General features: G+C 31.2%; 2 protein-coding genes across 7 annotated transcripts in view; one reads left to right on the top strand and one right to left on the bottom strand.

The window, feature by feature from the left end:
- LOC126880164 (NADH-cytochrome b5 reductase 3) overlaps positions 1-9,202 on the bottom strand; it is a 106,539-nt gene extending 97,337 nt beyond the window's left edge. The window contains exon 1 of one of the 4 annotated variants that reach the window (XM_050643919.1): positions 8,928-9,202. In XM_050643919.1, the coding sequence (XP_050499876.1) occupies positions 8,928-8,945 (18 nt within the window). In that variant the 5' untranslated portion in view covers positions 8,946-9,202. Of the gene's footprint in view, positions 1-8,786 lie in introns of all 4 variants that reach the window. The other 3 variants (XM_050643918.1, XM_050643917.1, XM_050643920.1) reach the window with 3 other exon arrangements.
- LOC126880165 (probable phosphatase phospho2) lies at positions 907-27,882 on the top strand. Of its 3 annotated transcripts, none has more exons than XM_050643923.1 (2): positions 907-1,157; positions 27,132-27,882. In XM_050643923.1, the coding sequence occupies exon 2, from the start codon at positions 27,132-27,134 to the stop codon at positions 27,873-27,875; it is 744 nt and encodes a 247-aa protein (XP_050499880.1). In that variant the 5' UTR covers positions 907-1,157; the 3' UTR covers positions 27,876-27,882. The 3 variants fall into 3 exon arrangements, with proteins under 3 accessions (XP_050499880.1, XP_050499878.1, XP_050499879.1); XM_050643921.1 differs by lacking the exon at positions 907-1,157 and adding an exon at positions 11,724-12,140; XM_050643922.1 differs by lacking the exon at positions 907-1,157 and adding an exon at positions 22,587-22,688.

Below are 27,882 nucleotides of genomic sequence, written 5' to 3'. Positions count from 1 at the left end.
TATTTACCATCTTTTATATCATTCTTTAGCTTGCAGATTGTTAGTTGTAATGCAGTTTCACAAGAATGGTTCTTTCTAAACCCAGATTGATTTTCTATTAAAATTGAATTCCTTTTTACATGTTCCATTAATTGCTCATAAACAACTAGCTCCAGGAGTTTCTCAATTGTCGGTAATATATTAATAGGTCTAAATTCCTCAGCCTTATTTGTATTACTGATCTTTTGGATAGGAATAATTGTACTAGTTTTAAGCTGATTTGGCACCTTACCAGCATCCAGTGACGTATTAATTAAGTTTAGTATGATGTGACCAATTGTCTCATAAATTTCCTTTAACGTTCTCTACCATTTAAAATTTCATAGTTAGAATATTTATTATCTAACACATTCATAAATGAACCCAACTCTTTCAAAGTTAATTGTACAAAATTGTCAAATGGCAAATAAAGATTACAATTTACATTTATCCAATCATTAAAAAAATCTGCATGACTTACAATACTAGAAATACTCTCAACAAAATATTCATTAAAACCCATAGATATGTCCATACTGTCTCTTTTAACGGCTATTTCACCAGTGATGTTACATCGAAATTGAACACATTTAGGTGTATCTTTTGTATTTGTATTGACCAATTTTTTTAGTGTCTTCCACATTTTTTTAGGATTTGATCTATAATTATCTATTTGATTATAATAGTATGCAGATTTTTTGGACTTTAAAGTACTAACTACATCATTTCTATGTTTTTTGAAATTATTCCACATAGCTTGTTTTTGTGTTTCATGACCACATGATTTGAAACTCTTATATGCATCATCACGAATTTTAATCTTTTTATAAACCTCATTATCAAACCATGGTAATTTAGGATTATGTTTACAAGTCTGAATAGGTGCATTATTATCAATTTCAATTTTACAATTTTCATGTATTTGTTGGTAGATAACATCCACATCAGTAGAATCCAAATTCCAGTTATATGAAATTAAGTTAGTTTTTATTTTCAAATAATTTTTTTCATTTAAATTTCTATATTGTTTAATAATCATATTAGATGTGGATTTCGTATTATTAAGATTTACTGATATTACTGAGTGATCACTAATTTTAGGAGAATCATGAACGTTGGATGTGATTTGATCCTCATTTGTAAGTACATAATCAACTAACGTTTTACTTGTATTTGTTATGCGTGTTGGTTTGTTTATTACCTGTCTTGTACCATAGTTTGATAATAGGTTTTTAACCTTCCTAACATAAAAAGTATCAGTAAAAAAATTCAAATTAAAGTCACCGATTAATACAAAATTGTAATTCCTAGCAATAATACAATCACACATATTTTCAAAATCATCCAAGAACTTAGCATCAGAACTTGAAGGTGAATGATAGAGACAACCCACCAACCAAATAGATGATAAAAAGTTAATTTTAACAACCTTGCACCAATAGTTTTTGTTCAGAACAAAAGTTTTCACAACAGAATACTCATAACTACTTTGAATATATATTAAGACTCCGCCAGTATGGCGACTAGTTGAATCACATCGAATGCATTTGTATTTTTCAATGTAAATTTCCTTCTCTTCAACATCAGAAGTTGTTCTAGTTTCGCTAAGTAGCAACACTTTAGGATTATAGCAAAGTAAACTTTGACATATTTGATCATAATTACCAATTATACTCTGAGCATTTACATATATAATATCCGTATTAACAGGTATACTCTGATAAATACTATTTACATTATTACAATAAGAAAGCTGTTGGTTTACTGCATTGGAAGTTGTTAGTTTTTTGCTGTTATAATTTAGGGTACCCCCTTAATATACCTAATGGTTAAGTTAGTCTCACCATTCGCAACCCTACTAGTTAACTCAGTTCTTACTTTCAAAAGATAATCACGTTGAAGTTTAGTTAAGTCAGATTTTATCTGTAAATTACCTAACACAGTCTTATCAACTTTATTTTTATTTTTCAAAATATTAAGCACTTCTGTTTCAGAGTTTAATACTACTTTGATTAACCTAGGCTTAGCATTGACTACATTAGTTTTTTTGCCAAGACGAAAAACATGTTTTAAATTCCCACTACTGCAAATGGTAGTTAGAGCAGCTACAACTCTGCTATGATCATCAGCTTCTTTCTCATGGACTGTAGGCTTGGTAGATTCATCCCAATTGTAAATAATCAGATTACTTGATTTCTTTTTTCTTTCTTCCAATTCTTCCAGAAATGCATCAACGTTACTTTCCAATGGGCAGATGGAGTTAGTAGCATCTATTTTGACATGCTTACTGTTAGAACTAATGCTCGAAGACTCATTTGCGGCAGTAGTTAAATTATTAATTGTATCCTCAATTCTTATGATACGTTGTTCAATAGAAATGAATTTTCCCTGAGTGTTGGAGTTATGATCTTGAACAGCCTCTTCTAATACATTGATACGTTTTATAAGATCTGGAATCCCAATTACATTTTCTCGACATGGGGGGCAATAAAAAGGCATAACTCTAGATACCATCACTATAACACGAATTTCAGAAGAGGAGAGGTTGGAACACTTCTTGCAATAAATTCTTTTACATAGGTCACAAGGAAAACCAAACAATTCCGTTTTGCTTTCTTTAAACACACAATCATAATTACATTTAGCACATTTTCCTGTTGATCCCATGGTACTGGATTATTTAATAAAATTATTTAATAAAATTTATTCAAGTTCAAAATTGATACGCCACTGCCTTTTGAGTTCAGAACTCATTAACATAAACAAAACGAGTCAGAAATGACCTGGTTCACACCATAAAAATGAAATTAGTTTTTATATTGGTAAAAAGAATTACCTTAATTACCAGTTTAATGCAATGTAGACCATTAAAATAAAACTGTTTTACGAAGTTTTTCTGATCAGATGAAAGGCCATCACTTGTACTTTACTTTGATACCAAACTTAACTTTGATTATTAAGTATTTCCACACAAAAACTTGAATTTAGAGGAGCACAAAAATACACGTACTGTTTTGGTGGATCAATTTCCAATTAATGTATTAATTATAAGTATACATAAGCCTGTATTATGTACTTTAAAAGTTTCATTTTTAGTCAGTTGTTTTATTTTACACATATCAAATCGCATGTAAATCTGTGTAGAATGACCTATCTCTTTTCCTCTAGGTGTAATATCCATTTTTGGAAGGTATGGTGTACTTAGCTCATTTTGTGCATTTTTCGACATATTTATATCCCTTTACCCATACACCCATACACCAGTGTAAATGCCTCATATATGACCTGCCATTGCAGCACACCCTTTGTATCCTTGGTCAACAAGTTTATTTAAATCAAGATCGCAATCTTGCAGAGAGTTAATAATAGTTTCCGAAATGGCTTTTGCATCTAGTTCTTGTACCGTAACACATCCAAGAAGTTCTGCACAAATTATTGGTTTCTATCACCTTTATCATAACATAGATATCGAACACTAATTGATAATAATAATTGTTTTGTGCCACTAATGTAAGCAGTCTCATTAGGTAAAAGCATGTTTCACATTCTTAATTATTTTGCCCTGAAGACAATCGGAACAAATTTCAATCAATTAGTCATAGTCAATAATTTTGAAGTTGATCCGATATGTATAAAAAAATTGAAAATGTATCAGGTATGTAAAAACAGAATCCTTGTTAATTTTTTCATGAAGTACAAGATGGTGTCTACTATGAAATAAAATTGTTGAATTGATATATCAAAGTTCTCAATGATTTTCTTCAACATCCTTATGGTATTGAATGCTAAGTCTTTTTCTGTCCATAATTTTTTCAAATGTATTTGTGAACAATATTTAGAATTATTAAATAAACAAAGTAAAAATAAAAAGTAGTCAATACTATTTCATACTATAATTACAAAATCATTTAATATTTGGCAATGAAAGTGTAATTCATCAGAAAAAGTATTTAATACAATAAAACCTCTTGGGATATAACAGACAAAAGATCCGGTCAAATGTAAAGAAAATTGAATGAAAAAAATATGAAAAATTGAATTCTGGAATAAAAATTAGCAAGGGCAGAATCTCGGCACTGCTTTGTGTTAAAGCTGATGGATCCCATAAATTGACTCCTCTAATTGTTGGCAAATCTGATAAACTTAGGATTTTAAAAGATATAATCCATTGTCTGCACATTTTATATTATAGATCTAATAAGAAATTCGTTTTTCCAAAGAATTTGTTTTAAAGAAGAAGAAACTGGGAATATCACCAAAATAGGTGAAATTTTTATTGATTTTAGACAAAGCTCCTGCTCATCCCTCTGAAAATATTCTATCTTTAGAAGATGGGCACTGCAGTTGTATGTTTTTGCCAAAAAATACAACATAGCTTATTCAACCCAAGGATTAGTAAATAATTTAGACAACAAAATGAATATATCGCAGAAAACTTTTTAGCTATCTTTTAGATGAAGTAATGGTTGTATTGCATGATGAAGATAATTCAGAAGACACAAGAGGGCAGCATACCTTGCAAAACTTAGTGTTACAATTTAAAATCAACTATTTTTAATTTTGTTGCAGCAAGGAAGGGGGTGAAAAAGCAAACATTAAAAAATGGTTATGAGAATTTGTTTGATGGCTCTATTTGCTCTGTTCTCTTTTTTCCATTGAAGGACTGTAAAAAGCCAACAGGGTTTTGAGCACTTTGTGTGATGTCCTATCTTTTTTGCAAAAAGGTTTCTACTGTATTAAATTCACAGTAACTAACAAAGATTTAATATTGCTTTATTTTCAATGCATTTCAACAGCACTAAGCGAACATAGATTCCAAAAAATGTTTTTTCTTGTTGGAATTATTTGATTGATGTGTTTTAATTAACTGACTTAAGATGCAGACATACATTTACAAGGGTTGGAAGTTCCTGATTTCTGTAGGACAATACATAATACTATATAGATAAAGGTGATCCTGGGTATATCATGACTGAAAAGGAAATATTGGATGAAGTTATGAACCTAAAAAGGGATCTTAAGACCAAGAGGGAACCTAAGAGATAAGAAAGCATCTCGAAATCCAATAACATTAGTTGATTAATTATTCATTAGAAAACAGAGTTCAACTGTATTATACGCATTTTCGTAATTTTAGAGAATTAAGTATAACTGCACAAAAAACTTGATGCCTTTTTCAAAGCAGGATTACTGAAAGCGTCTATATCAAATAGCAACGTCACTTCTCAACAAAGACAGTTAAATACAATTTTATTTGTGTTTTGTCTTTTTTATTTACTTATATAAATATCTAAATACAGTGTACACATTTTCAAAAGTTTTTTGAATTATCTTAACAATTTTTATATAACAGACTTTTGGCTTTAATGGACAACCCTATCCCCCAATTAGTCTGTTATATTGAGGTTTTACTGTACTTGTAATTCTGATAACTACATGCTATAGGCACATGCTATATTTTATATTTGTTAATAGTATGCAGATGCACCTCCCTTAAAATGGGAGTTAGTCCTCCCTTATTCATGGAGGCGCCCATTGTAAAAAATATATGACACCATTTTAAGAATTATATGAAACCTTGTGGTTAGATCATTACTAAATTTATCCAAAATTTACCATGTTTAAAACATTGCATATTAATAGATTATCTTGACAATAAACAAATCAATTATTTATAATACATGAACATAGCAATCCAATAGGGATAATAGAAATGATTATTTCATTCATAGGAGATTCTGACCAATAGAAAGCTACAGAAATAAAAATTAAACTGATTATTGTTTAATGATTTTAACTTCCAATCGTATAGTAAGATATTTGATCACGTGTTTAATTCTGTCCAATCAGATTAAAATTATACTGAGAATTATCTACTTTAGAAAATTACTGATATAATTTTTTTAAGTCGTAGATTGTTTCTGTTTAATGGCAACCAGTTTCCTAGTTTTGACAACTGTCACATTTAAGAAAATATCCATAATACAGTGTGTCCACGGTTGGGGTCCACAAGAGGAAAACATTTTTTATTTTCAATTTTAGCGAAAAATGTCATTCTTGATAAAAAGTTTTGCTTGTTCTAAAACCCATAAAACCAAATAAAATTCAAGTTTTTCAAATCCTGCTTAATTAATTTTGTAGCCAATTTTATGTAAATCCCTATAAATTTTTGTACTAAGTTCGAAATCGTAACAATAATCTAGTGTTGCCAAGCCACAATGTAGCTTAGTAACTGTCAACTCCGATAAATAATTCGCGAATTGTCATTTTTTCGACATTGTTAAGCGTTTAATAAAGAATATATCTTGTGATAAATTTCGTTATTAAAATTATTGGATAAATAATTAGTTAATTAATAAATTAATTTGATGATTCAATGAGAACAACAAAGTCTGGCTTCATAATCCAGAAAAGCGAAAAGGTTGTTTTCCCAAGTTATTATTGTTACAATTTCGAACTTAGTGCAAAAATTTATATAGGGATTTACATAAAATTGGCTATAAAATTAAGCAGGATTTGAAAAACTTGAATTTTATTTCATTTTATGGGGTTTTAGAACAAGCAAAACTTTTTATCAAGAATGACATTTTTGGCTAAAATTGAAAATAAAAAAGTTTTTCCTCTTGGGCACCCCATCCGTGGACACACTGTATACGTATTAAAAAATAATCTTACGAATATCACATGACAGTAAGAATAAATAAGAAAATAATGCTTCATTTTTACTCAAACTTGTTGTCATTGGGCAATAGCCAATCGAGCCCTGCAGGCTCTCGTGTCTATTGCCAGACAACAAATTTTTGAAAAACCGTAGCATTATTTTCAATTTATTCTCACTCTCTTGTGATATTATACCAGATAATTTTTGATTATATTTCATTCATAGGAGATTCTGACCAATAGAAAGTTACAGAAATAAAAATTAAAATGATTATTTCATTCATAAGAGATTCTGACCAATAGAAAGCTACAGAAATAAAAATTAAACTGATTATTTCATTCATAGGAGATTCTAACCAATAGAAAGCTACAGAAATCTGAATTAAATCGATAATTTTTGATAATCTCCCGTCGTTAAGTATATTACGTCTGATGCCCTTCGTTGCTACGAAAAAATTCATTCAGTGGCATTAATGACAATTAATGTTTTAAAAATTATAAAAGTGATGACTTTCAATCAAATATTTATAAAAACTGTGTGTTTAATGTTACTTACATAAATAAATTACAATAAAATTTTGGTTTTGAACAGTTTTATTCATGAAATAATCGTAACAAATTGCACTCGACCTCTGAAATTATTATAGAATTTTTGCGCTCGTGACACTTTGACATAATTTCACTCGCCTTCGGCTCGTGAAATTAAAACTGTCAAAGTGTCAGTCGGGAAAAATTCAATAATTTCAGAGCTCTTGTGCAATTACTACTGATTATTTCATTCATAGGAGATTCTGACCAATAGAAAGCTGCAGACATGCAAATTAAGGTGATAATTTTTGATAATCTCCTGTCGTTAAGCATATTACGTCAGATGCCCTTCGTTGCTACGAAAAAATACATTCAGTGACATTAATGACAAATGTTTTAAAAATTATAAAAGTGATGACTTTCAACCGTCAAATACATATTTATAACAACTGTGTGTTTAATTTCACTAATTGGTACTTACATATCGTCGGCTTACTGCCAAAACCCACTAACTCCATTTTTAAAATTTTGAGAGATCTACTTTTTAAACTTTAATTTGAAATTGAAGATCGACTGAATTTAAAAAAATTATTTAAGAACTGAAAAATATGAGACAAAAATATTTTTCAGTTCTTAAATAATTTTTTTAAATTCAGTCGATCTTCAATTTCAAATTAAAGTTTAAAAAGTAGATCTCTCAAAATTTTAAAAATGGAGTTAGTGGGTTTTGGCAGTAAGCCGACGATATATAAATTACAATAAAATTTTGGTTTTGAACAGTTTTATTCATGAAATAATCGCAACAAATTGCACTCGAATTCTAAAATTAATATAGAATTTTTGCCCTCGTGACACTTTGACATAATTTCACTCACCTTCGGCTCGTGAAATTAAAACTGCCAAAGTGACACTCGGGAAAAATTCAATAATTTTAGAGCTCTTGTGCAATTACTACTGATAATTTTTGATAATTTTCTGTCGTCAAGTATATTACATCAGATGCCCTTCGTTGCTATGAAAAAATACATTCAGTGACATTAATGACAATTAATGTTTTAAAAATTATAAAAGTGATGACTTTCAACCGTCAAATATTTATAACTGTGTGTTTAATTGTACTAATTTGTACTTACATAAAAATAAATTACAATAAAATTTTGGTTTTGAACAGTTTTATTCATGAAATAATCGCAACAAATTGTACTCGATCTCTAAAATTAATATAGAATTTTTGCCCTCCTGACACTTTGACATAATTTCACTCGCGGCTCCTGAAATTAAAACTGTCAAAGTGTCACTCCGGAAAAATTCAATAATTTTAGAGCTCTTGTGCAATTACTACTAAGAATTTCTCAAAGATGATGATCCCTCTTAGAAGAAAAAAATTAAAAATTATAGAAAAAAGGTGACTAAAAATCTAGTATGCCTTGTATTTTAAGCCTGTTGTCCTTCTGAACACTAATTAGCCTACTAATTTAACAGACTTCAATTCAATTAATAACAATAGCTCATGCATATTCATAATTGTGGTTATTGTTTTATTTAAACACTGACAAATTACCAATACAAGAATAATTTACCTGACTCTCTCCCGAATCCATTACACAATGTACTTAAACTTACAAAAATAACCAATCACTCAAGAAACAACTGAATTTAAAAAATAGCTGCTAGTTTTTGTGGTCTTAATTTTTATTAATGACATTGAATATTGAACTTACCCCACTCAATGTATTCATAATCTTCAGCAAATCAGAATCCCGACGAGAAAACCGCGATTATTGAATGTTTATGTAACTATCTCGACCCGACACTTAATATAACTTAGTTTTCTGTTAACTTAAAGAATATTTCAGACGTTCTTAAAACTATTTACATAGTATATTTTTTATTTCAACCTTTTAAAATATCTTAAAGAGACATCAGGTAATCTGTACCATACCAAAAAATAGAAGGTGAAAAAAGCCTGAAAAGTGAAAGTGACAGCACATGTGCTTGTATGTCAAATTTCAAATTTGTAAAATGTATAATCTGTGAGAATAATTTTTTTATATTAATTTTATTCATTATTCAAGTTTTATTTATTTATGTGGACTCACATTAGTAAAGTTTTTTGTTTATCAATTTGAAATTTGTACATAAATTAAAATCAAAATTTAAATTTGGGAATTTCTCATGGCACAAAATAAATTTTCTGTGCCCTTGCATAGCCACCTTTACTTTACAAGCCATGAAGAGAAAAAGGCAACGTAGCAATTGATGACGTCCGTAGTCTGACTTTCGGACTACCGCTTTCGAAACTACGATTTTAAAGTACAAATTCTGGTAAAATTTATAGTATTTTTTGAGTCGAACAAGAAAATATTATTAATTGGAAGTTTGTACAAAATAATATTAAAAGTAATTCCTTGTAAGTAACGATTATTATACAAAAAAAAACCAATAACAAGAATATAAACGGGATTCATTTTTTTCGAATCCTAAGAAAACTAATAAGTATTTTTCAAACATTTAAACGCAGAGTGAAAGATTACGTTAGGATCAAGGACCCAAGTTCCTGAAAACTTCTATGTTTATTTTAATAAGTTACAGGGGTGAAAACCTAAGAAAATTTAGTGTGATTTTTAGTTTCAAATATGTCATTAAAAAAAATTTTATTCATTCTATGGGACTTTTGGCCCTCGGTAATAAAGTAATCTTTTATTCTGCGTTTCAATTTTTCAGAAATACTTTTATTAGTTTTCTCAGAATTCGAAAAAAATGATTACCTTTAAAATACAGGCGTCAAAATTTTTCATTTTGTTCCTTTCCCCTTAAAGTTTGTCGAACTTATTTAGAAACACCCTGAATTGATAAAGAACAAATCTAGTTGTTAAACATAAGCAAATTAATAAAAAAAAACAGAATGTTAAGAAAACCGGAGTCTATAGTTGCGGGTTTTAATTTCAGTATTTTTTAAATGCCCGGTACCAGGGCTGGATTTACATAAGGGCTGAATGGGCTATAGCCCAGGGCGGCAGATTTCAGGGGGCGGCAAAATTAGATAAAAATAAAAAAAAATTATTCAAAAAGTTAAAAATATGTGAAAAAATACTTGTAATAATTTGTAAAATAACAATTTGTAAATTAGAATTAAAAAAAAATCATTCACTTAATATATTCTATTTATTTTGTAGTTCTAACGTAACGTTAATGAAATATAGTATGTTCCTTGACGCAACAGTATTCGCGCGCCGCGCGCAACTAGTCAGCCGACGGGCTCTGAGGCTTTGAGGTTTGGAGGTATCGTTTGAAGTAGCCGAGCCCGCCGCCGCCCGTTTGAAATGAATATTTGTTTTTTTGATACGATTTAATGCTTAGCAAATAGGCAACTTTCTGAATGACGTATTTGGTAGGAAAATTAGGAAAACACGTCTCTTTTATTTGTTAGGCTGACTTTTTGATGTATGACCTTGTAATGAATGTGAGTTTTATTTAATACACTATAAGAATTACAACTCAATTAATTATCGTCCAGAATTTCATTTTCTCCCGTTTCCTTTTTAGTATTTTAATTTTTAATTTAATACGTGCAAATTACAAAATAATAAATTTTAGATGACCTTAATTCTAAATCTAAGTACGCCTACAGTATTATTAAAATCCTAGGCAAGTAATTGTATTGAAATTCCTAAATACATCTTCTTAAATCTATTGATTAAATCCAACAGGAATTTTTCGATTAATTCATGATCTTTTTAATAATTTGCCAGTTGATAAAAATGTTGGAACATAAGTTATCATACTTTATGGTAAAAACAATAACTGCAACTATAAGAAGCGTAACTTCAATGTTGACAGTTCAACCTATGTTATTTGAGCTTATTACAAGCTTAGCGTGGCCGCCTCGCCGCCGCCGACGCAACTTTGCGTCGGCCCATCACGGTACCGAGGTAATCCTACATGGTTCCCGGGGGGGGGGTTGGGGGGGCGGCAATTTGTAGATAGCCCAGGGGCGGCAAATCTTCAAATCCGCCTCTGCCCGGTACACCATAAAAATTTAACTGTTTACCAACAATATTATTACAGAGGTATTGTTAAAGAATTAGGCTATAACATATTATAAAAATCAATTAAATCTGCCAACAGGTTTAGGAAATATGAGACATTAAAAATGACAAAATTTTTAAGTGGACGGATTTCTATATGCACGCAAGTTTATATAAAAATATATTATATTGAACTAAAATCATCTTAATAACATACCCTTTAATGTTCTTTATAATTTGGAGCACGAAATATTGTAAAATGTTTCAGTTTCTCTGTAAATACAGTGAAAATTATTTAAAAACAAATGAGACAGAATTAATCGGTCTACCAATAGATGTTGTCAAGTTTCAACTTCATGGCTTGTTAAGTAAAGGTGGCTATGGCCGTTGGCAACCACAAAACACAAATATAGTCACAGGACATAAATATCGATTAATCAGCTGATTCTGTCATTTCTCTTGCCTCTGTGTGCCATAGAACATCAACTAAAATGAAGGTTAACCAGACGCCGCCATGAAGGTTAACCAAACTGATTTTTGGCACATCCAGTTTTGTGCCCGTTTTGTGGTCTACGTCCTGTGCCTATGTTGATTTTGAATTAGTTTTGTCGTTTAGTAAACAACAGAATAACAACAATATAAATCATATTAAAAAGTTAAAGAATTTAACTGTAGCATACCGGTAATTTGGGAATGTAGTTGATGACAAATACGTCGAACGATTGTATTTAGTAAGCTGCCAACGATTTGTAAACTTGAAATCTTTGAACACCAAAGAAATGACTACTTGGTGATTTATTACAAGCTCACATGCAAAGGCCTATTCATCTAATATATTCTATTTTCATTGTAAGGACATCAGTTAACATCATTTTACCAACAACTCGAGCAAGATTATTACACCAGGTATGTAATACTAAATATGTAAATTTTTAAAATAAAATTTAATGTAGTTCTCCATTATTTTAAAATTTGTATGTATGTGCTTTAAAACAAATTATTGCAGTTATTTAGACCTTATTATACCGTATGCTCTTGTCATGATCTAAAATTAAACAATTTTCTGTGTTTTTATCAGTGTTTTTGATAAGTTTATTTTTGGCAGTTTATTTTATATTTATGGCCAATTTAAAACTTTATTTTCATTGTTTTAATTCCTTAATTATGGTTTGTTATTGTCTTCTGAATGATTTATCATTTATCATATTTATCAGTTTTTCTTTAATATCTCCTGTTTATGTTTACATTTCTCTTCTATTAATTTATTTTTTATTACTAATGTTTTCATTTGTATTTAAAGTAGAAATATGTTGTAATGGCAAATAATACAGGGTATTTGGTAAAGAATGGGTCATAGCTTAACCTTAGATTCTTGAGGTTAAAATAGGTCGATTTAAGCTAACTTATGTTAGTACAAAAGTTGATAATAACAGGTTGTCGAAGTTAAACAAGATAAATACAGGTTGTCGAAGTTAAACTTTTACTTTATTTATTCTTGAATATTTTCTAACAGAAATGGGATAATAACGCGAAATTGGATAAGCGGGGTTTTTTTGGGACAGCAAATCTAAATTCGCTACCAAAAATATGCCGTTTAGCGCTCATTTAATAGGTTAAATATTTTTTATTATCCACTCTACATACTTTTTGAATCAAAAGTTTGATTCTCTTAATATTGTTACTTAAAAAAGGTATACTACATTCATCTCGCTAAACTCAACCGTTTTCGAGATAAACTCATTGTAAATCTGCGAGGCAACATAATTTTTTGCATAATATCATTGTAGTTACACCCGAAAAATAACTTTAAACCATAAAAATTTACAAAAATGTATCGCAAATTTCTTCAAATGAAATTGCGATGCATTGGGTCTATTGAATAAAAAGGAGTATTTGCTTTTACTGACAAGTATTTAAGTATTTACTTAATAGTAATTAAATAAAGCATTAAAGACATGATTATTCAATTACTATTAAGTAAATACTTACATATTTGTAAGTAAAAGCAAATACTTCTTTTTATTCAATAGACCCAATGACATAAATATGGGAACTGGTACAATTATTATGGTTTCAAGTTTATTTTTCAGGTGTAACTACCATGATATTTTGCAAAAAATTATGTTGTATCGCAGATTTAAAATGCATTTTTCCCGAAAACAGTTGAGTTTAGCGAGATGTATGTAGTATTCCTTTTTTAAGTAAAGATATTAAGAGAATCAAAGTTTTGATTCAAAAAGTATGTAGTTTGGAGGATAAAAAAATTGAATGTATTAAATGAGTACTGAAAGACGTATGTGGCGCCCTCTGGGTAATACATTATTTTTGGTAGCGAATTTAGATTTCTCATCCCAAAAAACTCACGCTTACCAAATTTCGTGTTGTTATCCCATGCCTGTCAGGAAATATTCAAGAATAAATAAAATAAGAGTTTAACTTTGACACCCTATATTTCAGTTTTTTATCAACTTTCATACTAAGGTAAGTTAGCTTAAATTTACCTATTTTAAGCTCAAGAATCTAAGGTTAAGCTATGCTCCATTCTTTACCAAACACCCTGTATATGATTGTTTATATACTTATCCATATTGATGAAAATTATTGTGTGTATGTGTTTAGATTTATGAATTTAGTTTAAGACCCATTGGACAGCTCAAAAGTTTGTTAAATTAAATTGTTTTTTTGATAATTATTATCATATTAGTGTATACAACATCCTACACTTAGGAAGTATAAGTAATAATTTCATCGTCATAATAGGCATCATTAGCACATCCAAATAATAGAGTAGGTATGGCCATTTTTTTCTCTTATAGCTATACTTGCATTATTCTTAAATGTTTTTTAAATAGTTCCACATATATTCTGAAACCTCTCAATTTTGTGATCGGAGAAAGAAAGAGAGAGAAATTTATTGTTTCTAAAATGATTTACATTTTATTAAACACAACATAGTACAGTACAAGTAAAGTCCAAGATGCATTAAAGTACTAATTATAAAATATCCATAATAAACAATAAAAAAGCTACCAATTAGCACAACTGTTCTCAAAAAATTCCTCTATACTCTATACTACAGTAACACTTAGATAATAAAAATTTTTTGATTGCTTTGAATATAAAAATATTGCTTAAGGATCTTATATCGAGGGGTATGTGATTAAACATTTTCTTTCCAGTGTAAATCAATTATTTTTTAATTAATGTAGAAGAGGAAATTGGAAGTGAAATAACATAAGTTAGACCAGTGTTATAAAGGGAATATGTCCGAATATCCTCTTTATGTTTTTTTAAAAATTAAGCGTGCTAATTCCAGTACATACAGGGTGTCCAAAAACTCTACCGACAAACAAAGATAAAAGATTCCTCAGATAATTTTAAGACATTTTAACCCGATTCATCTATTCCGAAAATGTTTCCTAAGGAAGCTAGAGCTCTTTGAAGATGGCGTCTTGTAATTAGTTTGTCTTAAATAACTCCAGAACGCTTCTATATAGAAAAGCGAAAATTGGTACGCATATTTATCTTCCAGAGATAAATCGATTCCATCTATTGCGAATTTCTAGTACTGGTCATAGGCGTCTGGTTTTGGGTAGGGCAACAGTTATTTTATAGCATACCTTTTTTGTCTTTAATTTTTAAGCATTTTTGATACTGGATTATTAAAGTGTGTGGTATTCTAGTACTAAAAGGTACTCTTCTAAAAATCGATTTGAAAATTTTTCGTTTTTTTAATTTGAAAAAAAATTTTCAAAAAAATATTTTAATATCCATAATTTGAATATCCAAGATATTGTCATGAATGGATTTCCGAACCGGCTTCAAGAAGTCCTAAAGACCAGAGGTGGCAACACCCATTATTAATACTCAAATTTTTTTAAATATTTATTAGAGTAGCAATCTGATTCTCGAAGCGTGAACATGTACCGTCATTCAAAGCGCTAGAGAACTTCCAGATCGTAAAACTACCTAATTAACTAGTAATTATCTTATCTGCATCAAAAAATTGTTAAAGTGAAAAGTAACAAAAACTAAGTGATTAGTGAAACAAACAAAATAAATATGTTCCCTTCAGGGAATTTATTAGGATTTGATAATAATGGCCAACCAATTTATCAACAAATGAATACTATACAGGATGTCCCAACAATAAATAACCAGAACCAGTCAAACCAAACAGCAGTAAAACCGCAAGTACCATTTTTGTATTCTAATCAAACACCATCTAATCAGATAACAAATCAAATGTCATGCCTAAACCAAATACCTATTCCAACCAAATAGCTATACCAAACCAAGTACAATTTTCTAGTCAATCAACTGCACAAAATATTCAAAACACTGAAAACCCTATTCAGTCACAACACACAACATTATCCACAAACCCTCAATGCTCACTCTCATCATCACAAAACACCAATAACTACACAGATAGCGATAGCGACATAGAACTTAACCAGACAGAAAACCAAAATAAACATCCTTGGCAAGAAGTTGCCAATAAGAGAAAAAGAATGAAAAGACAAACAACTTCAGAAATGTCCAACCAAATCCAAACACAAAACAGATTTAATTCCCTCTCAAAAGAAAATCTAGATGAACAAACAGACAATTTATCAAATACACAAAACACAAATATCACCAAAAATGATCCCTCACCGCCAACAATCTAGATTTATAGAGTTACTGATATTACACCAAAACCATTTCAAATAATACAGTAAAAATTAACCCTACAAACTCAGACACCTACAGGACACTCATACAGCACCTTAGAAAAGAAAACATTGTACATCACACTTACCAACCGAAACAAGAGAGGGCCTATAGAGTTGTCATAAGAGGATTACACCATTCAATACCCACAGGAGATATCTCGCACGAATTAAATAATAAGGGTTTTTAAAGTTCGCAACATAATTAATGTTAGACATAGAGTTACCAAAGAATCATTGCCCTTATTCTTTGTCGATATAGAGCCAAATGAAAACAACAAAAACATATTTAACCTACAAGTTCTACGAAACTGCATAATAACAGTAGAACCACGTAGAATAAAAAATACAATAGTACAATGCACAAGGTGTCAAAAATACGGGCACTCAAAAAGTTACTGCCTGAGGCCATTCGCCTGTGTTAAATGCGGTGGATCACATGACACAAAAACCTGCAAAAAAGCACGCGACACACCAGCAACATGTGCCTTATGTATTAGCAATCATCCAGCAAACTATAAAGGATGTGCTATATATAAAGACTTAGTAAATTCGAAAAACAAAAATATAACAAGCAGCATTCCTATACCTAGAGTTGCAAGCCTAAATAATAACAACACTAATGCCCACCACATACACCAATCACATGTAACATATGCTCAAGTTGCAGCAACTAATACTTCTTCACAAGACAACAACAATAATTCAGACCTTTCAAATAAACTTACAGAATTCTTCAACGAATTTAAAAATATGTTTGCACAATTGATAAACCAAAACAGCATGATACTAAGCATGCTTACAACAGTGATAAATACAACGTCGTAATGGCTAACTCACTTAAAATAGCAGAATGGAACGCAAATGGTCTAACAAACCATGTGCAAGAAATTATACTATTTCTAAAATTAAACAAAATAGACATTATACTTATATCCGAGAGTCACACAACTGAGAGGTCTTTTATAAAAATTCCACACTACTCTGTCTATTACGCAAACCATCCAGATGCAACAGCCCATGCTGGTTCAGTTGTAATAATTCGTACAGCTATAAAACACTACGAACTTGCTCCATATATCACCAACAAAATTCAGAGTACTATCATAAAAGTACATGCGCTCACTTTTCCATTAACAATAGCTTCTATCTACAGCCCACCACGCCACACCATCAATCTGGAGGAATACAGAGAGTATTTTGAACAACTTGGCTCACATTTCCTAGTGGCAGGGGACTGAAATGCAAAACATACAACCCGGGGAGCAAGACTGATATCTCCAAAAGGCAGAAATCTACTAAAGATCATACAAGATAATAACCTGAAATACCTAACAACTGGTACCCCCACATAATGGCCCACTGATAACAACAAAATTCCTGATTACCCCAGGCTGTGGGTGAAAAATAGGTCGATTTCAGGATATAATTCAGGAATTTTTGAAACTTATCAGGTGTTGTAAAGGACGATGCCAGGAATAAATTCTACTAAAATGTAACCAAAAATATTGTGCGCTTTTTTTATATTGCCACTTTCATTTGTTAAATTTGCAATTTTTAAATATTTTTAATTTTGCAGCTTAGGATATTGAGTTTAGAGAAACACTTTTTAATAGAAAGTTGTAGTGAATTAAAAAACCTACAATTTCAGCTCTGGTAAGTTTAATTTCGTTTATTGGTTATTGCAAAACAGCCTGCGAAAGGTCCAAAATGGCCGTTTTTTACAATTGCATTTTTATTGTATAAATCATTTTTTTATATTTTTTAAAGCTTTAAAATGAAGATCTTTCAATTCCAAACATAAAAAAAGTTGTACAGCCAGATTAACGAATTTGTTGCTTATATATTATAAATTGTTTATCCCAAGAGGTCAAATGTCGAAGGCTATAACTTTAAAAAAAATCGTAAAGAATAATTGGTGAAACATCCAATCTCTTTCTAAAGAGTTATATTTTCATATTCTGTTCGCTAACATCCAAAACGGATAGTCACTACAAGAAGAAAAAGTTTGATATTGTAAAATAAGAAGTAACATTATTATTATTATATTTATATAACAATGAGAAAATTAAAAATATAGTTATATATTTCATATATATATATATATATATATATATATATATATATATATATATATATATATATATATATATATATATATATATATATATATATGTATCATTTTTGTAATATTATTTCTTCAGAAATGAGTTTTCACATATAAAAGTTTATCAACAAAAACAAATACAGTGGTAAACAGACTGTATATTATAATGGTAATATTATTAAATTGTTTTCTGTCAAAATTTAATACAAGTTACGTAAAAATTTTCCGAGCGCGCGGATTTAAAGCGAGCCGGGCGATTTGCAAAATTCGGCCGCTCGCAAAAGCACCGATTTTAAAAATAATTAAATGTAATTATATTTTATAATAATTTTTATTTTAAGATAATATAAGTCTTTCTTTAGTCAATGACTGTAAAATAATTTCTTAATTGTTATAAATAAAGGCATTACGATTTAAGAAAAAAAAAAAACAATTATCTCGGCTTCAGTTGGTTGTAGAAATTTTTTATTTTTTTATAAATCTTCGTTTCGTCTTCAGCAACTTTAATCTGCAAGTTAGAAACTCATAGGATGTACAGGGCCGCTTCAGCTCTAAATGTTTATAACGAAATTGCCTCCTTACTTTCAAACCCAAAAATTATCTCGGCTTCAGTTGGTCGTAGAAATTTTTTATTTGCTTATAAATCGTCGTTTCGTCTTCAGCAACAATAATCTGTAAGTTAAAATTTGCCCCCTTATTTTCAAACCCAAAAATTAGAGGTTTAAAAATGTTTTTCGCATTTATTTACATCAGAATATGAAAATATAACTCTTTAGAAGGAGATTGGATGTTTCACCAACTCTCTACGATTTTTTTTCAAAAAGTTATAGCATTCGACATTTGACCTCTTGGGATAAACAATTTATAATATCTAAGCAACAAATTCGTTAATCTGGCTTTACAATTTTTTTTATGTTTAGAATTGAAAGATCCTCATTTTAAAGCTTTAAAAAATATAAAAATTGATTTGTACAATAAATAATGCAATTGTAAAAAAACGGCCATTTTGGACCTTTCGCAGGCTGTTTTGCAATAACCAATAAACGAAATTAAACTTACCATAGCTCAAATTGTAGGTTTTTTAATTTACTACAACTTTCTATTAAAAAGTTTTTCTCTAAAATCAATATCCTAAGCTGCAAAATTAAAAATCTTTAAAAATTGCAAAGGACATCGCACACATCTTATGGAAAATATAATGTCACTCAAATTCAATAAAATTGATACGAATAGATTCGTTTTAAATTAACGGCCAAATCTTATCATTGCGCCAACTCTTAATTATGATTAATTACGGCGCAAATTGCAATTAAAGTTTATCGAAATCAAATTTTTTAGTCAGTAAAAGTGTCAGTTACAATTACTATTGCTCTGGGTGCTATTCAAAAGAGCTTAAGCCCCGCTGGGCCTAAGCGGATTAGTAAAACTAATCCGCTGATTTATGGAGTACCGACAATTTGGGTATTATAAAATATTTTTTCTCTCTCTAACTTATGTACGTATCCATTTGATTTCAGATTTATTTATATCAATTTCTGCTCTTATTATTGAAAATATGGAGTTGGCGCAATGATAAGATTTGACCGTTAATTTAAAACGAATCTATTCGTATAAATTTTATTGAATTTGAGTGACATTATATTTTCCATAAGATGTGTGCGATGTCCTTTAACAAATGAAAATCGCAATATAAAAAAAATCTACATTCGGACCACAGTCCCATCTTGATTACCTTAAGTACCAATATAATTTGGAAAACTCTTGCACCAAGGCTATGTTCCAGTGACACGAATTGGGTTCAATTCAATGAAGAAATCAATGAAAAAATATCTCTTGACATTCGACTCAAGCACAAAAACGATATTGAAGAAGCTGTAAAATATTTAACGGAACAAATACAACAGGCCGCTTGGAAAGCTACTCCTGTAAAAGAAAAAAACCATTGATGAAAGGTATAGTATACCCATCCACATTAGAACACTAGTAGAAGAGAGAAGAAGAGCCCGTCGCAAATGGCAAAGAACAAGAAACGCGATAGATAAAACAAATCTAAACAGGCTCACACACAGACTTCATTCCGCTATTGAAACAGCCAAAAACGAATCCTTTGAAAGATAATATGTCACAAACCTTTCTCTTGACGACAACTCTCTTTGGAAAGCCACAAAGAAATTCAAAAAGCCGGTAGTAATGAAATTAACAATTAGGAAAAATGATGGAGCCTGGGCTCGATCAGATATAGAAAAATCCAACAGATTTGCAGAACATCTATCAACCGTCTTCTCCACCCCACAGGCCAACGATATTAACGACGAGAAAATTAGAGACTTCCTCAATGCACCATGTCAGCTATCATTACCACTAAAATACTTCTCACCAAATGAAGTCCGTAACGAAATCAACCTGCTTAACCCTCATAAAGCTCCAGGATTTGACCTTATAACTGGCGAAATCTTAAAAAAACTCTCAAGAAAAGGTGTCGTCTTAATAACCATTATTTTTAATAGCCTCCTGAGACTATGCTATTTTCCAATGCAATGGAAGTATGCACAAATTATAAAATAAACCTGGTAAACCTCTAACTGAAGCCAGTTCATACAGACCAATAAGTCTCCTTCCGACTTTATCAAAAGTCTTCGAAAGGTTAATCCTTAACAGAATAGAAACAATAATACCTATTGGCTCCGTGCGTCTCCCCTCTACTTACAGTCACGTGACACACTGTCAGATTTTGTCAGGACGTTTTAACATTGAGTCTTATGGGATTATTTTGTTAAACTTGAATATTTTATTTTGTAGTGATAATAACCGAATACAATTGTTAGAATTCATTAGTTATTAATTTATACTGTAATTTATAGTGCAACAAAAATATTTTCTTTTTCGTTAATAAAGATTTATTGACATAAACTGCGATAGTGAGGTTATGTATACAAAATCAAACTGATAATCAATATTGGAAATACAAGAATTTATATCAGATTAAGTGCGTTTTTATTTTCTGTTTATATTAATACATAATATCACTAGCGTGACACGGCATTTTTTTTTAAATGTCTCATTTAAACATACACAAAGCGTCCTGATAAAATTTCAAAAAACCGCCACCATGAGCAGGTCGGTCGATTTTGCTTTGACACTTTGTTAACGCTCAGAGCGAATAAAAAACCTTATCCCAGATCATCAGTTTGGTTTTCGCTCAAATCACTCAACCATACAACAGTGCCATAGATTAGTCAACAAAATAAAAGAGAGCCTAGACGGGAAACAAATATGTCTATCAGCATTCCTCGATATACAGCAAGCATTTGATAGAGTGTGGCACGAGGGTCTTCTCTTTAAAATAAAAACTCAGCTAACTGACCAAATCTACCTCCTCCTTAAATCATACTTGTCCGACAGATACTTCCAAGTTAAATACGAAGGTACTCTATCCAACTACCACCAAATAAAATCCTTAGTACCTCAAGGCAGTGTACTTGGCCCATTCCTTTACCAAATCTTCACTGCTGATATTCCTATTAGCGAAAATACACTAATGACAACATTTGCGGATGACACTGGTATACTAGCATGTGACATCAACGAAATATTAGCATTTAACAAATTGCAAAATCATCTGAATGAACTAGAAGACTGGCTTAAATGCTGGAAAATAAACGTCAACACAAACAAGTCTTGTCAAGTAAATTTCACAAATCGAAGAATTAGATGTCCACGTAAAGTACCTGGGCCTTCATCTAGACGAAAAACTTACTTGGAAATCACATATTGTAGCCAAACGACGACACCTCGACCTAAAAGTTAAAAATATGAGCTGGCTAATCAACAGAAGATCGCAACTTTCATTAGAAAGCAAACTGACCATCTATAAAACAATACTCAAACCAGTGTGGATATACGGAATCGAGCTGTGGGGCTGTAGCAAACCATCCAACACCAAAATACTACAGACATTCCAGTCAAAAACTATTCGTATGTTAGCTAAAGCCCCATGGTATGTGTCAAACCAAACCCTTCATGCAGACCTCAACATCCCCTTCATCAATGATGTGATTGCTGACCACTCCAGAAGATACATGAATCGCAGCGCAGACCATCCAAACCATCTCATAGACGAATTATTCAATCCCCCACTGATTGACAGATGTCTGAAAAGACTTTGGCCAGAAGACCTAGCTGCTAGGTAAATTCCAGAGAGTCGTCAATGGACGACACCTGCCACAAGCCAAGAACATACATCATATTTACTTATTACTATATTGAAGTAGATTGTAAATTAGCAATAAATAAATAAATAAAAAAAATATTTATTAGACTATGATTGTAAAAATTATGTTGCAAAAAGCGAATAATTTTACAATTGACGTGTGTTTGTGTTTTGTTGGCACTGGTTTTAGCAGCCAACTGGCCAGCTTTTACAATTGACAAAAATATTAAAGATGACATAAAACCCAATGAAAACATTGTCACTCAACACCAAAGTAATTATCTCTCGTTATCTTTATAATTTAATGTTTATTGTTACTATTTTAATGTCGTAGATAAACTGGTAAGCCTCATGTAAACGGTACATGCACCTTCATAATATTCGTAGAGCTTTTTCTTCATATAACGATTTATGGACTCAAGGTAGGTGTTGAAAATTTAGTGTCCGGAATCCTACACTTTTCATATCATAACATTTGATTAAAATATGTATCCTCTAGCTTTTTTCTATTAAAGTGAATCCCATTAATTTTCAGTGATATTTATGGCAAGAAACATGATTAAAATTACCTACTTTTCGTATATTTATTTTCAATAAATTTATTAATGTAATCTAGACAGCAATATCAATTATTTTTTAAACATATTTTCATTATTTATGTGACTTTTGTTACACCTAATACATACTGTGACTGTGAACTGTGACCTTACGTACCGTTATACCTCTTTTTGTCACGGAGACAATAGGGAGTTTTTGTGCACACAAATACGTAAACGTAACGCATCTTTTTGACATATACGCTTGCGCATTAATGGTTGAACTCCCGTATCGCGATACGTATTACCTAAGGTTACGGGCTGGTACGTTAGGTTCATACGCATCCCTATCGAACCGAAAGTCACCGAATGCACACGAGGATCTTGCTCGATTACCTACCAAATGAACATTTCATCAGCGTACTATCCGTTTATAAACATTTTAAGGTTATATTGGTTATTGGTTTAGTCTATTTGAGTAAAATTATTCTGTTTGTAATTGGAAATTGGAACTTCATAATAGATTTAAAATTGTATTGTTTTTAAGTTGTCTATTAATAAAGCAAAACAAACAAATGTTGTATTAATTTAAGAAATACAGTGATCACCACAATTAATAACTAGATAAACAAATGACCTAGTTTCAGTAAAATTTTCAAATAAATATTACCACACTATTTACATTATACCTACTGGAATTCTGATGTAGGTATACAATAATTTACAACTAAAAACTAAAAATACAATTGCATTATTCATTTATCTTTTTTTACATTTGTATATTAATTGTATATTGTGTGAACATTGTTTTATTTTTTTTGAATGTCAACGGCATTTAAAAGTGACTTTACGATTTGCTTTACGTTACGTTAAGGCTGTTACAAAAACTACCTATTTTAACATTCATCCTCTACGACACGTTGGTTGCTTTACGTATACGGAGATGCGTACGTTACGTAGCAAAAAAAACTCCCTAATAACGAACCAATCGCATTGCCACTGCTACAAAACTGGCTAATTATATATCCAAAGCATTTATACAGGGTGATTAATTAAAAATGTCCAATGAGTTTTAGATTCTAGACCTCAAAATATTAAGATTTAACCCAAATCACTTAAATAAAATGTGGCTCCTTACTGAGTTACAGGGTGTTTTATTTAAAGATTTAAAATTTATTTGTGCCCAGTACTTTAAAACTATTTGACATCTCCTTGTCATTCTTTACAGAAAGTGTAGTTACCGTACACCTTACTAAATTATGATAAACAAACGTTTCGGGCGACTATCAGACACATGCGACAGGGGACAGTGCCTTCCCAAATTCTATGCCACTGGCGGAATTCCTATTTTAGCACAATATTTCGATTGTCCAATATTCTCTAGCTAAATAATATACTCTTGATTCGTAGCGATAAAGTCAGTAGTTTTTCGAGATATTTGAAGTTGAAAATGAAACGGCGCGGCGCAGCTATTTTGATTAATGTATTGCGCTCTTTCATTTTTAACTTCAAATATCTCGAAAACTAATGATTTTATCATTACGAATGAAGAGTATATTATTTACAGATACATTATTGGAGAATCTAAAAATTATGCTAGAATAGCAATTACACATCAGTAGCGTAGAATATGGGAAGGGTCAACCATTCACTTTCCCCTGTACGCCTTTGGTAGCAGCCAGAAACGTTTACATATTTAACATACATTAGTAGAGTGTACAGAACCTACGTACACTTTTTGGCAAGTATGATAAGGATATTTCAAATACTTTTAAAGAACTGGGTACAAATAATTTTAAAATTTTTAAATAAAAAATCTCGTATTACATAAATATTAACTATTATTTGTATCCAGTAATTTAAAAATATGACATATCCTTATAATACTTGGAAAAAGTGTAGGTACTGTACACCCTACTAAAACATGTTATATTATAAACCTTTCTGGTTACTACCAGAGGCGTACGACAGGGGAAAGTGAATGGTTGACCCATCCCACATTCTAGGTCACTGGCGGAATTACTATTTTAGTACAATTTTTTGGTTCTCCAATACTTCCTATGTCATGTCCGTCAAAAATCCCTCTTTTGAAGACACTCAAAGGACCTTAAATGTGCTGAAAAATTGCAAAGCGCCGGGTACGGACGAAATACCAGCAGAATTTCTGAAATATGGGGGAGACGCACTACATCTCCAAATCCACCAGTTAATAACACAAATATGGTTAGAAGAAAGAATATCAGCAAGATGGAAGGAAAACATCATAGTGCCCAAATCCACAAAAAAAGGGGACAATACAAAATGCGCGAATTATAGAGGAATTTCACTTCTAAACACAGCATATAAAATTCTCTCAAACACCATTCTTAGTAGACTAAGCCCTTATGCTGAAAATGTCCTAGGAGAATATCAAGCCGGTTTTAGGGCAAAGAGATCAACAATATAGATCAACGTATCACGCTGAGACAGCTTCTAGAAAAGGGATGGGAGTATAACAGACCCATACACAATCTCTTCATAGACTTTCGACAGGCATATGATAGCGGAGCAAGAAGCCAAGTATGGAATGCCATGGCGGAGTTCTCAATACCAAAAAAACTTATTCTGATGACCAAAGTCTGTATCGAGGGTGGCATATCTAAAGTACGTGTAAATAATAAACTGTCTGGCAGCTTTTAAATCAACAGTGGACTCAAACAGAGTGATGATGCGTTATCTCCACTACTTTTTAACCTTGTATTAGAGAACGCCATGAGGTCGACCGAAATAAAAACAGAACTGCTATCGGTTCAAGTTCCCAAGCTATTACTAGCATACGCAGATGGCATTGCTCTCGTTGGAGACTGCATCCTATCCATAAAAGACATTTTCAACAAGCGATTAATGAAGAGAAGACGAAATATATGTGTATAAATAGAACGACACGAAGAGACAGGTATGACAGGATAGGACAAAATGTGACGGTCAACACCTTAAATTTCGAAAGAGTACAACGTTTTACGTATCTGGGGGCCGTAATCACAGCTGACAACGATGTTACTGAAGAAATAAAAGACATAATCCAATGGACAACTCACTGTCTATTCGCACTGGAAAAGCTTATAAAATAAAAAAATCTTACAAGAAATTCCAAGATGAAAATCTATAAAACCATCGTCAGACCTGTACTAACATATGGATGCGAAATGTGGACCACGACCAAAGCAAACGAAGAAAAGCTCAGACGTTTTGAACGAAAAATACTTAGAAAAATTTTTCTAACCTCACCACGAGATTAATACAAACCAGTATGGGATCAGAACCAATATCCAATTAAAAGCACTCTACAATGACACCGATATTGTTCAAGAAATTAAATCACAGCGACTACGATGGGCAGGCCACGTGCACAGACTTCATAACGATAGACTTGTAAGAGTAGTATTTGAAGAGATTCCTACAGGCAAAAGACCACTCGGACGTTTCAGAATGCGATGGAGAGATAATAGCCAAACAGATCTCCGGAAAATGAACATTCTATTTGACCCTAGGTTGATGGAAGGCCGAACAAATTGGAAAAAAGTTGTACAGTCAGCCAGAACCCACCCAGAGTTGTAGCGCTACGTGATGATGAATACTTACTATGTAAATAATATACTCTTCATTTGTACCGATCAAATCATTCGTTTTCGAGATATTTGAAGTTAAAAATGAAGGGCCACAATACATTAATCAAAATCGCTGTGCCGTTTCATTTTAAACTTCAAATATCTTGAATGCGAATGACTTTAACGTTACGAATGAAGAGTCTATTACATAGAAAGTATTGGATAATCGAAATATTGTGCTAAAATAGCAATTACACCAGTGGCGTAGAATTTGGGAAGGGTAAACCATTCACTGTCCCCTGTCGTACGCCTCTGATAGTAGCCAGAAACGTTAATTTATCATAATTTAGTAGGATATACAGTACCTACATTTTCTGCCAAGTATGACAAGGATATGCCAAATAGTTTTAAAGCACTGGGTAAAGTTATAGTTATTAAATTTTCAAATAAAACACCCTGTAATTCAGTAACGAGCGACATTTCATTTAAAGGATATGGATTAAATCTTAATATTTTGAGGTCTATAATCTGCAGCTTGGACATGCTTAATGAATCACCCTGAAATATAGGGGTGTTTTCATCTTAAATGCGACACACTTTATGAAAGATATGGGGAAAATACCATTGAGGAAAATAAAACCATAACATTATTGAAAAAAAAGTCGTTTATCAAGGGATGCTTAATTTTGAAAACCATAGACTAATTTAAAACTAATGATCTTAATTGCCGTTTTTGTTATAGATGGAGAAGAAACTTGCTGTTTTCGACTTTGATCACACAATAATCAATGATAATGCGGATGTCGTGGCTGTGGGTATGCTGAATCCAAAAAGTATTCCAAATGATATCTCTAAGCTCCACAGGTCCGACGGTTGGACAGCCTATATGCAAGGAATCTTTAATTTACTTCACCAAACAGGAATTACAGAAGATAGGATACGCAAGACTATAGAGGCGCTTACAGAAGTTCAAGGAATGTGTAGGCTTATAAGAGAACTTAGTGAGGACTTAAATTATGACGTCATTATTGTAAGTGATTCAAACTCTTATTTCATAGAGACCTGGTTGGCAGTTAATAAACTACAAGATAATGTGTTAAAAGTTTTTAGTAATCCAGCCAAGTTTGACAAGAACGGGCTATTAGTCATCAGTATGTACCATTTACAAGAAACTTGTAAATTAAGTACTAAAAATATGTGCAAAGGCCAAATTATGCAAGATTTTATTACAAAAATGAAGAAGCAAGGTACTAATTACGAAAAAGTGGTATACTGTGGTGATGGAATGAACGATTTTTGTCCAATGTTACGCTTAAATGAGACTGATTTAGCTTGTGTAAGAAAAGGTTTCAAATGCGAGGATATAATAAGAAAATCTAAAGAAGGGACTTATAAGGACGCATTAGGAATAACTCGGGTTGTGAATTGTGAAGTATTATATTGGAATAATGGTGATGATATTTTAAGTTTTATTAAACATTTTTAAAATCTTA

Source organism: Diabrotica virgifera, chromosome 2, assembly GCF_917563875.1.
Source record: "Diabrotica virgifera virgifera chromosome 2, PGI_DIABVI_V3a".
Taxonomy (NCBI): domain Eukaryota; kingdom Metazoa; phylum Arthropoda; class Insecta; order Coleoptera; family Chrysomelidae; genus Diabrotica; species Diabrotica virgifera.
Note: the sequence above shows the minus strand (reverse complement) of the source record. Positions and strands in the feature narration are given on the sequence as shown.

Bases quoted from the DNA above. Each gene is read 5' to 3' on its own strand.
- LOC126880165 (XM_050643921.1), top strand. From the start codon at position 12,045: ATGCAAAGGCCTATTCATCTAATATATTCTATTTTCATTGTAAGGACA. The intron at 12,141-27,131 runs GTATGTAATACT...TTTTTGTTATAG, and splicing joins GAGCAAGATTATTACACCAG to ATGGAGAAGAAACTTGCTGT.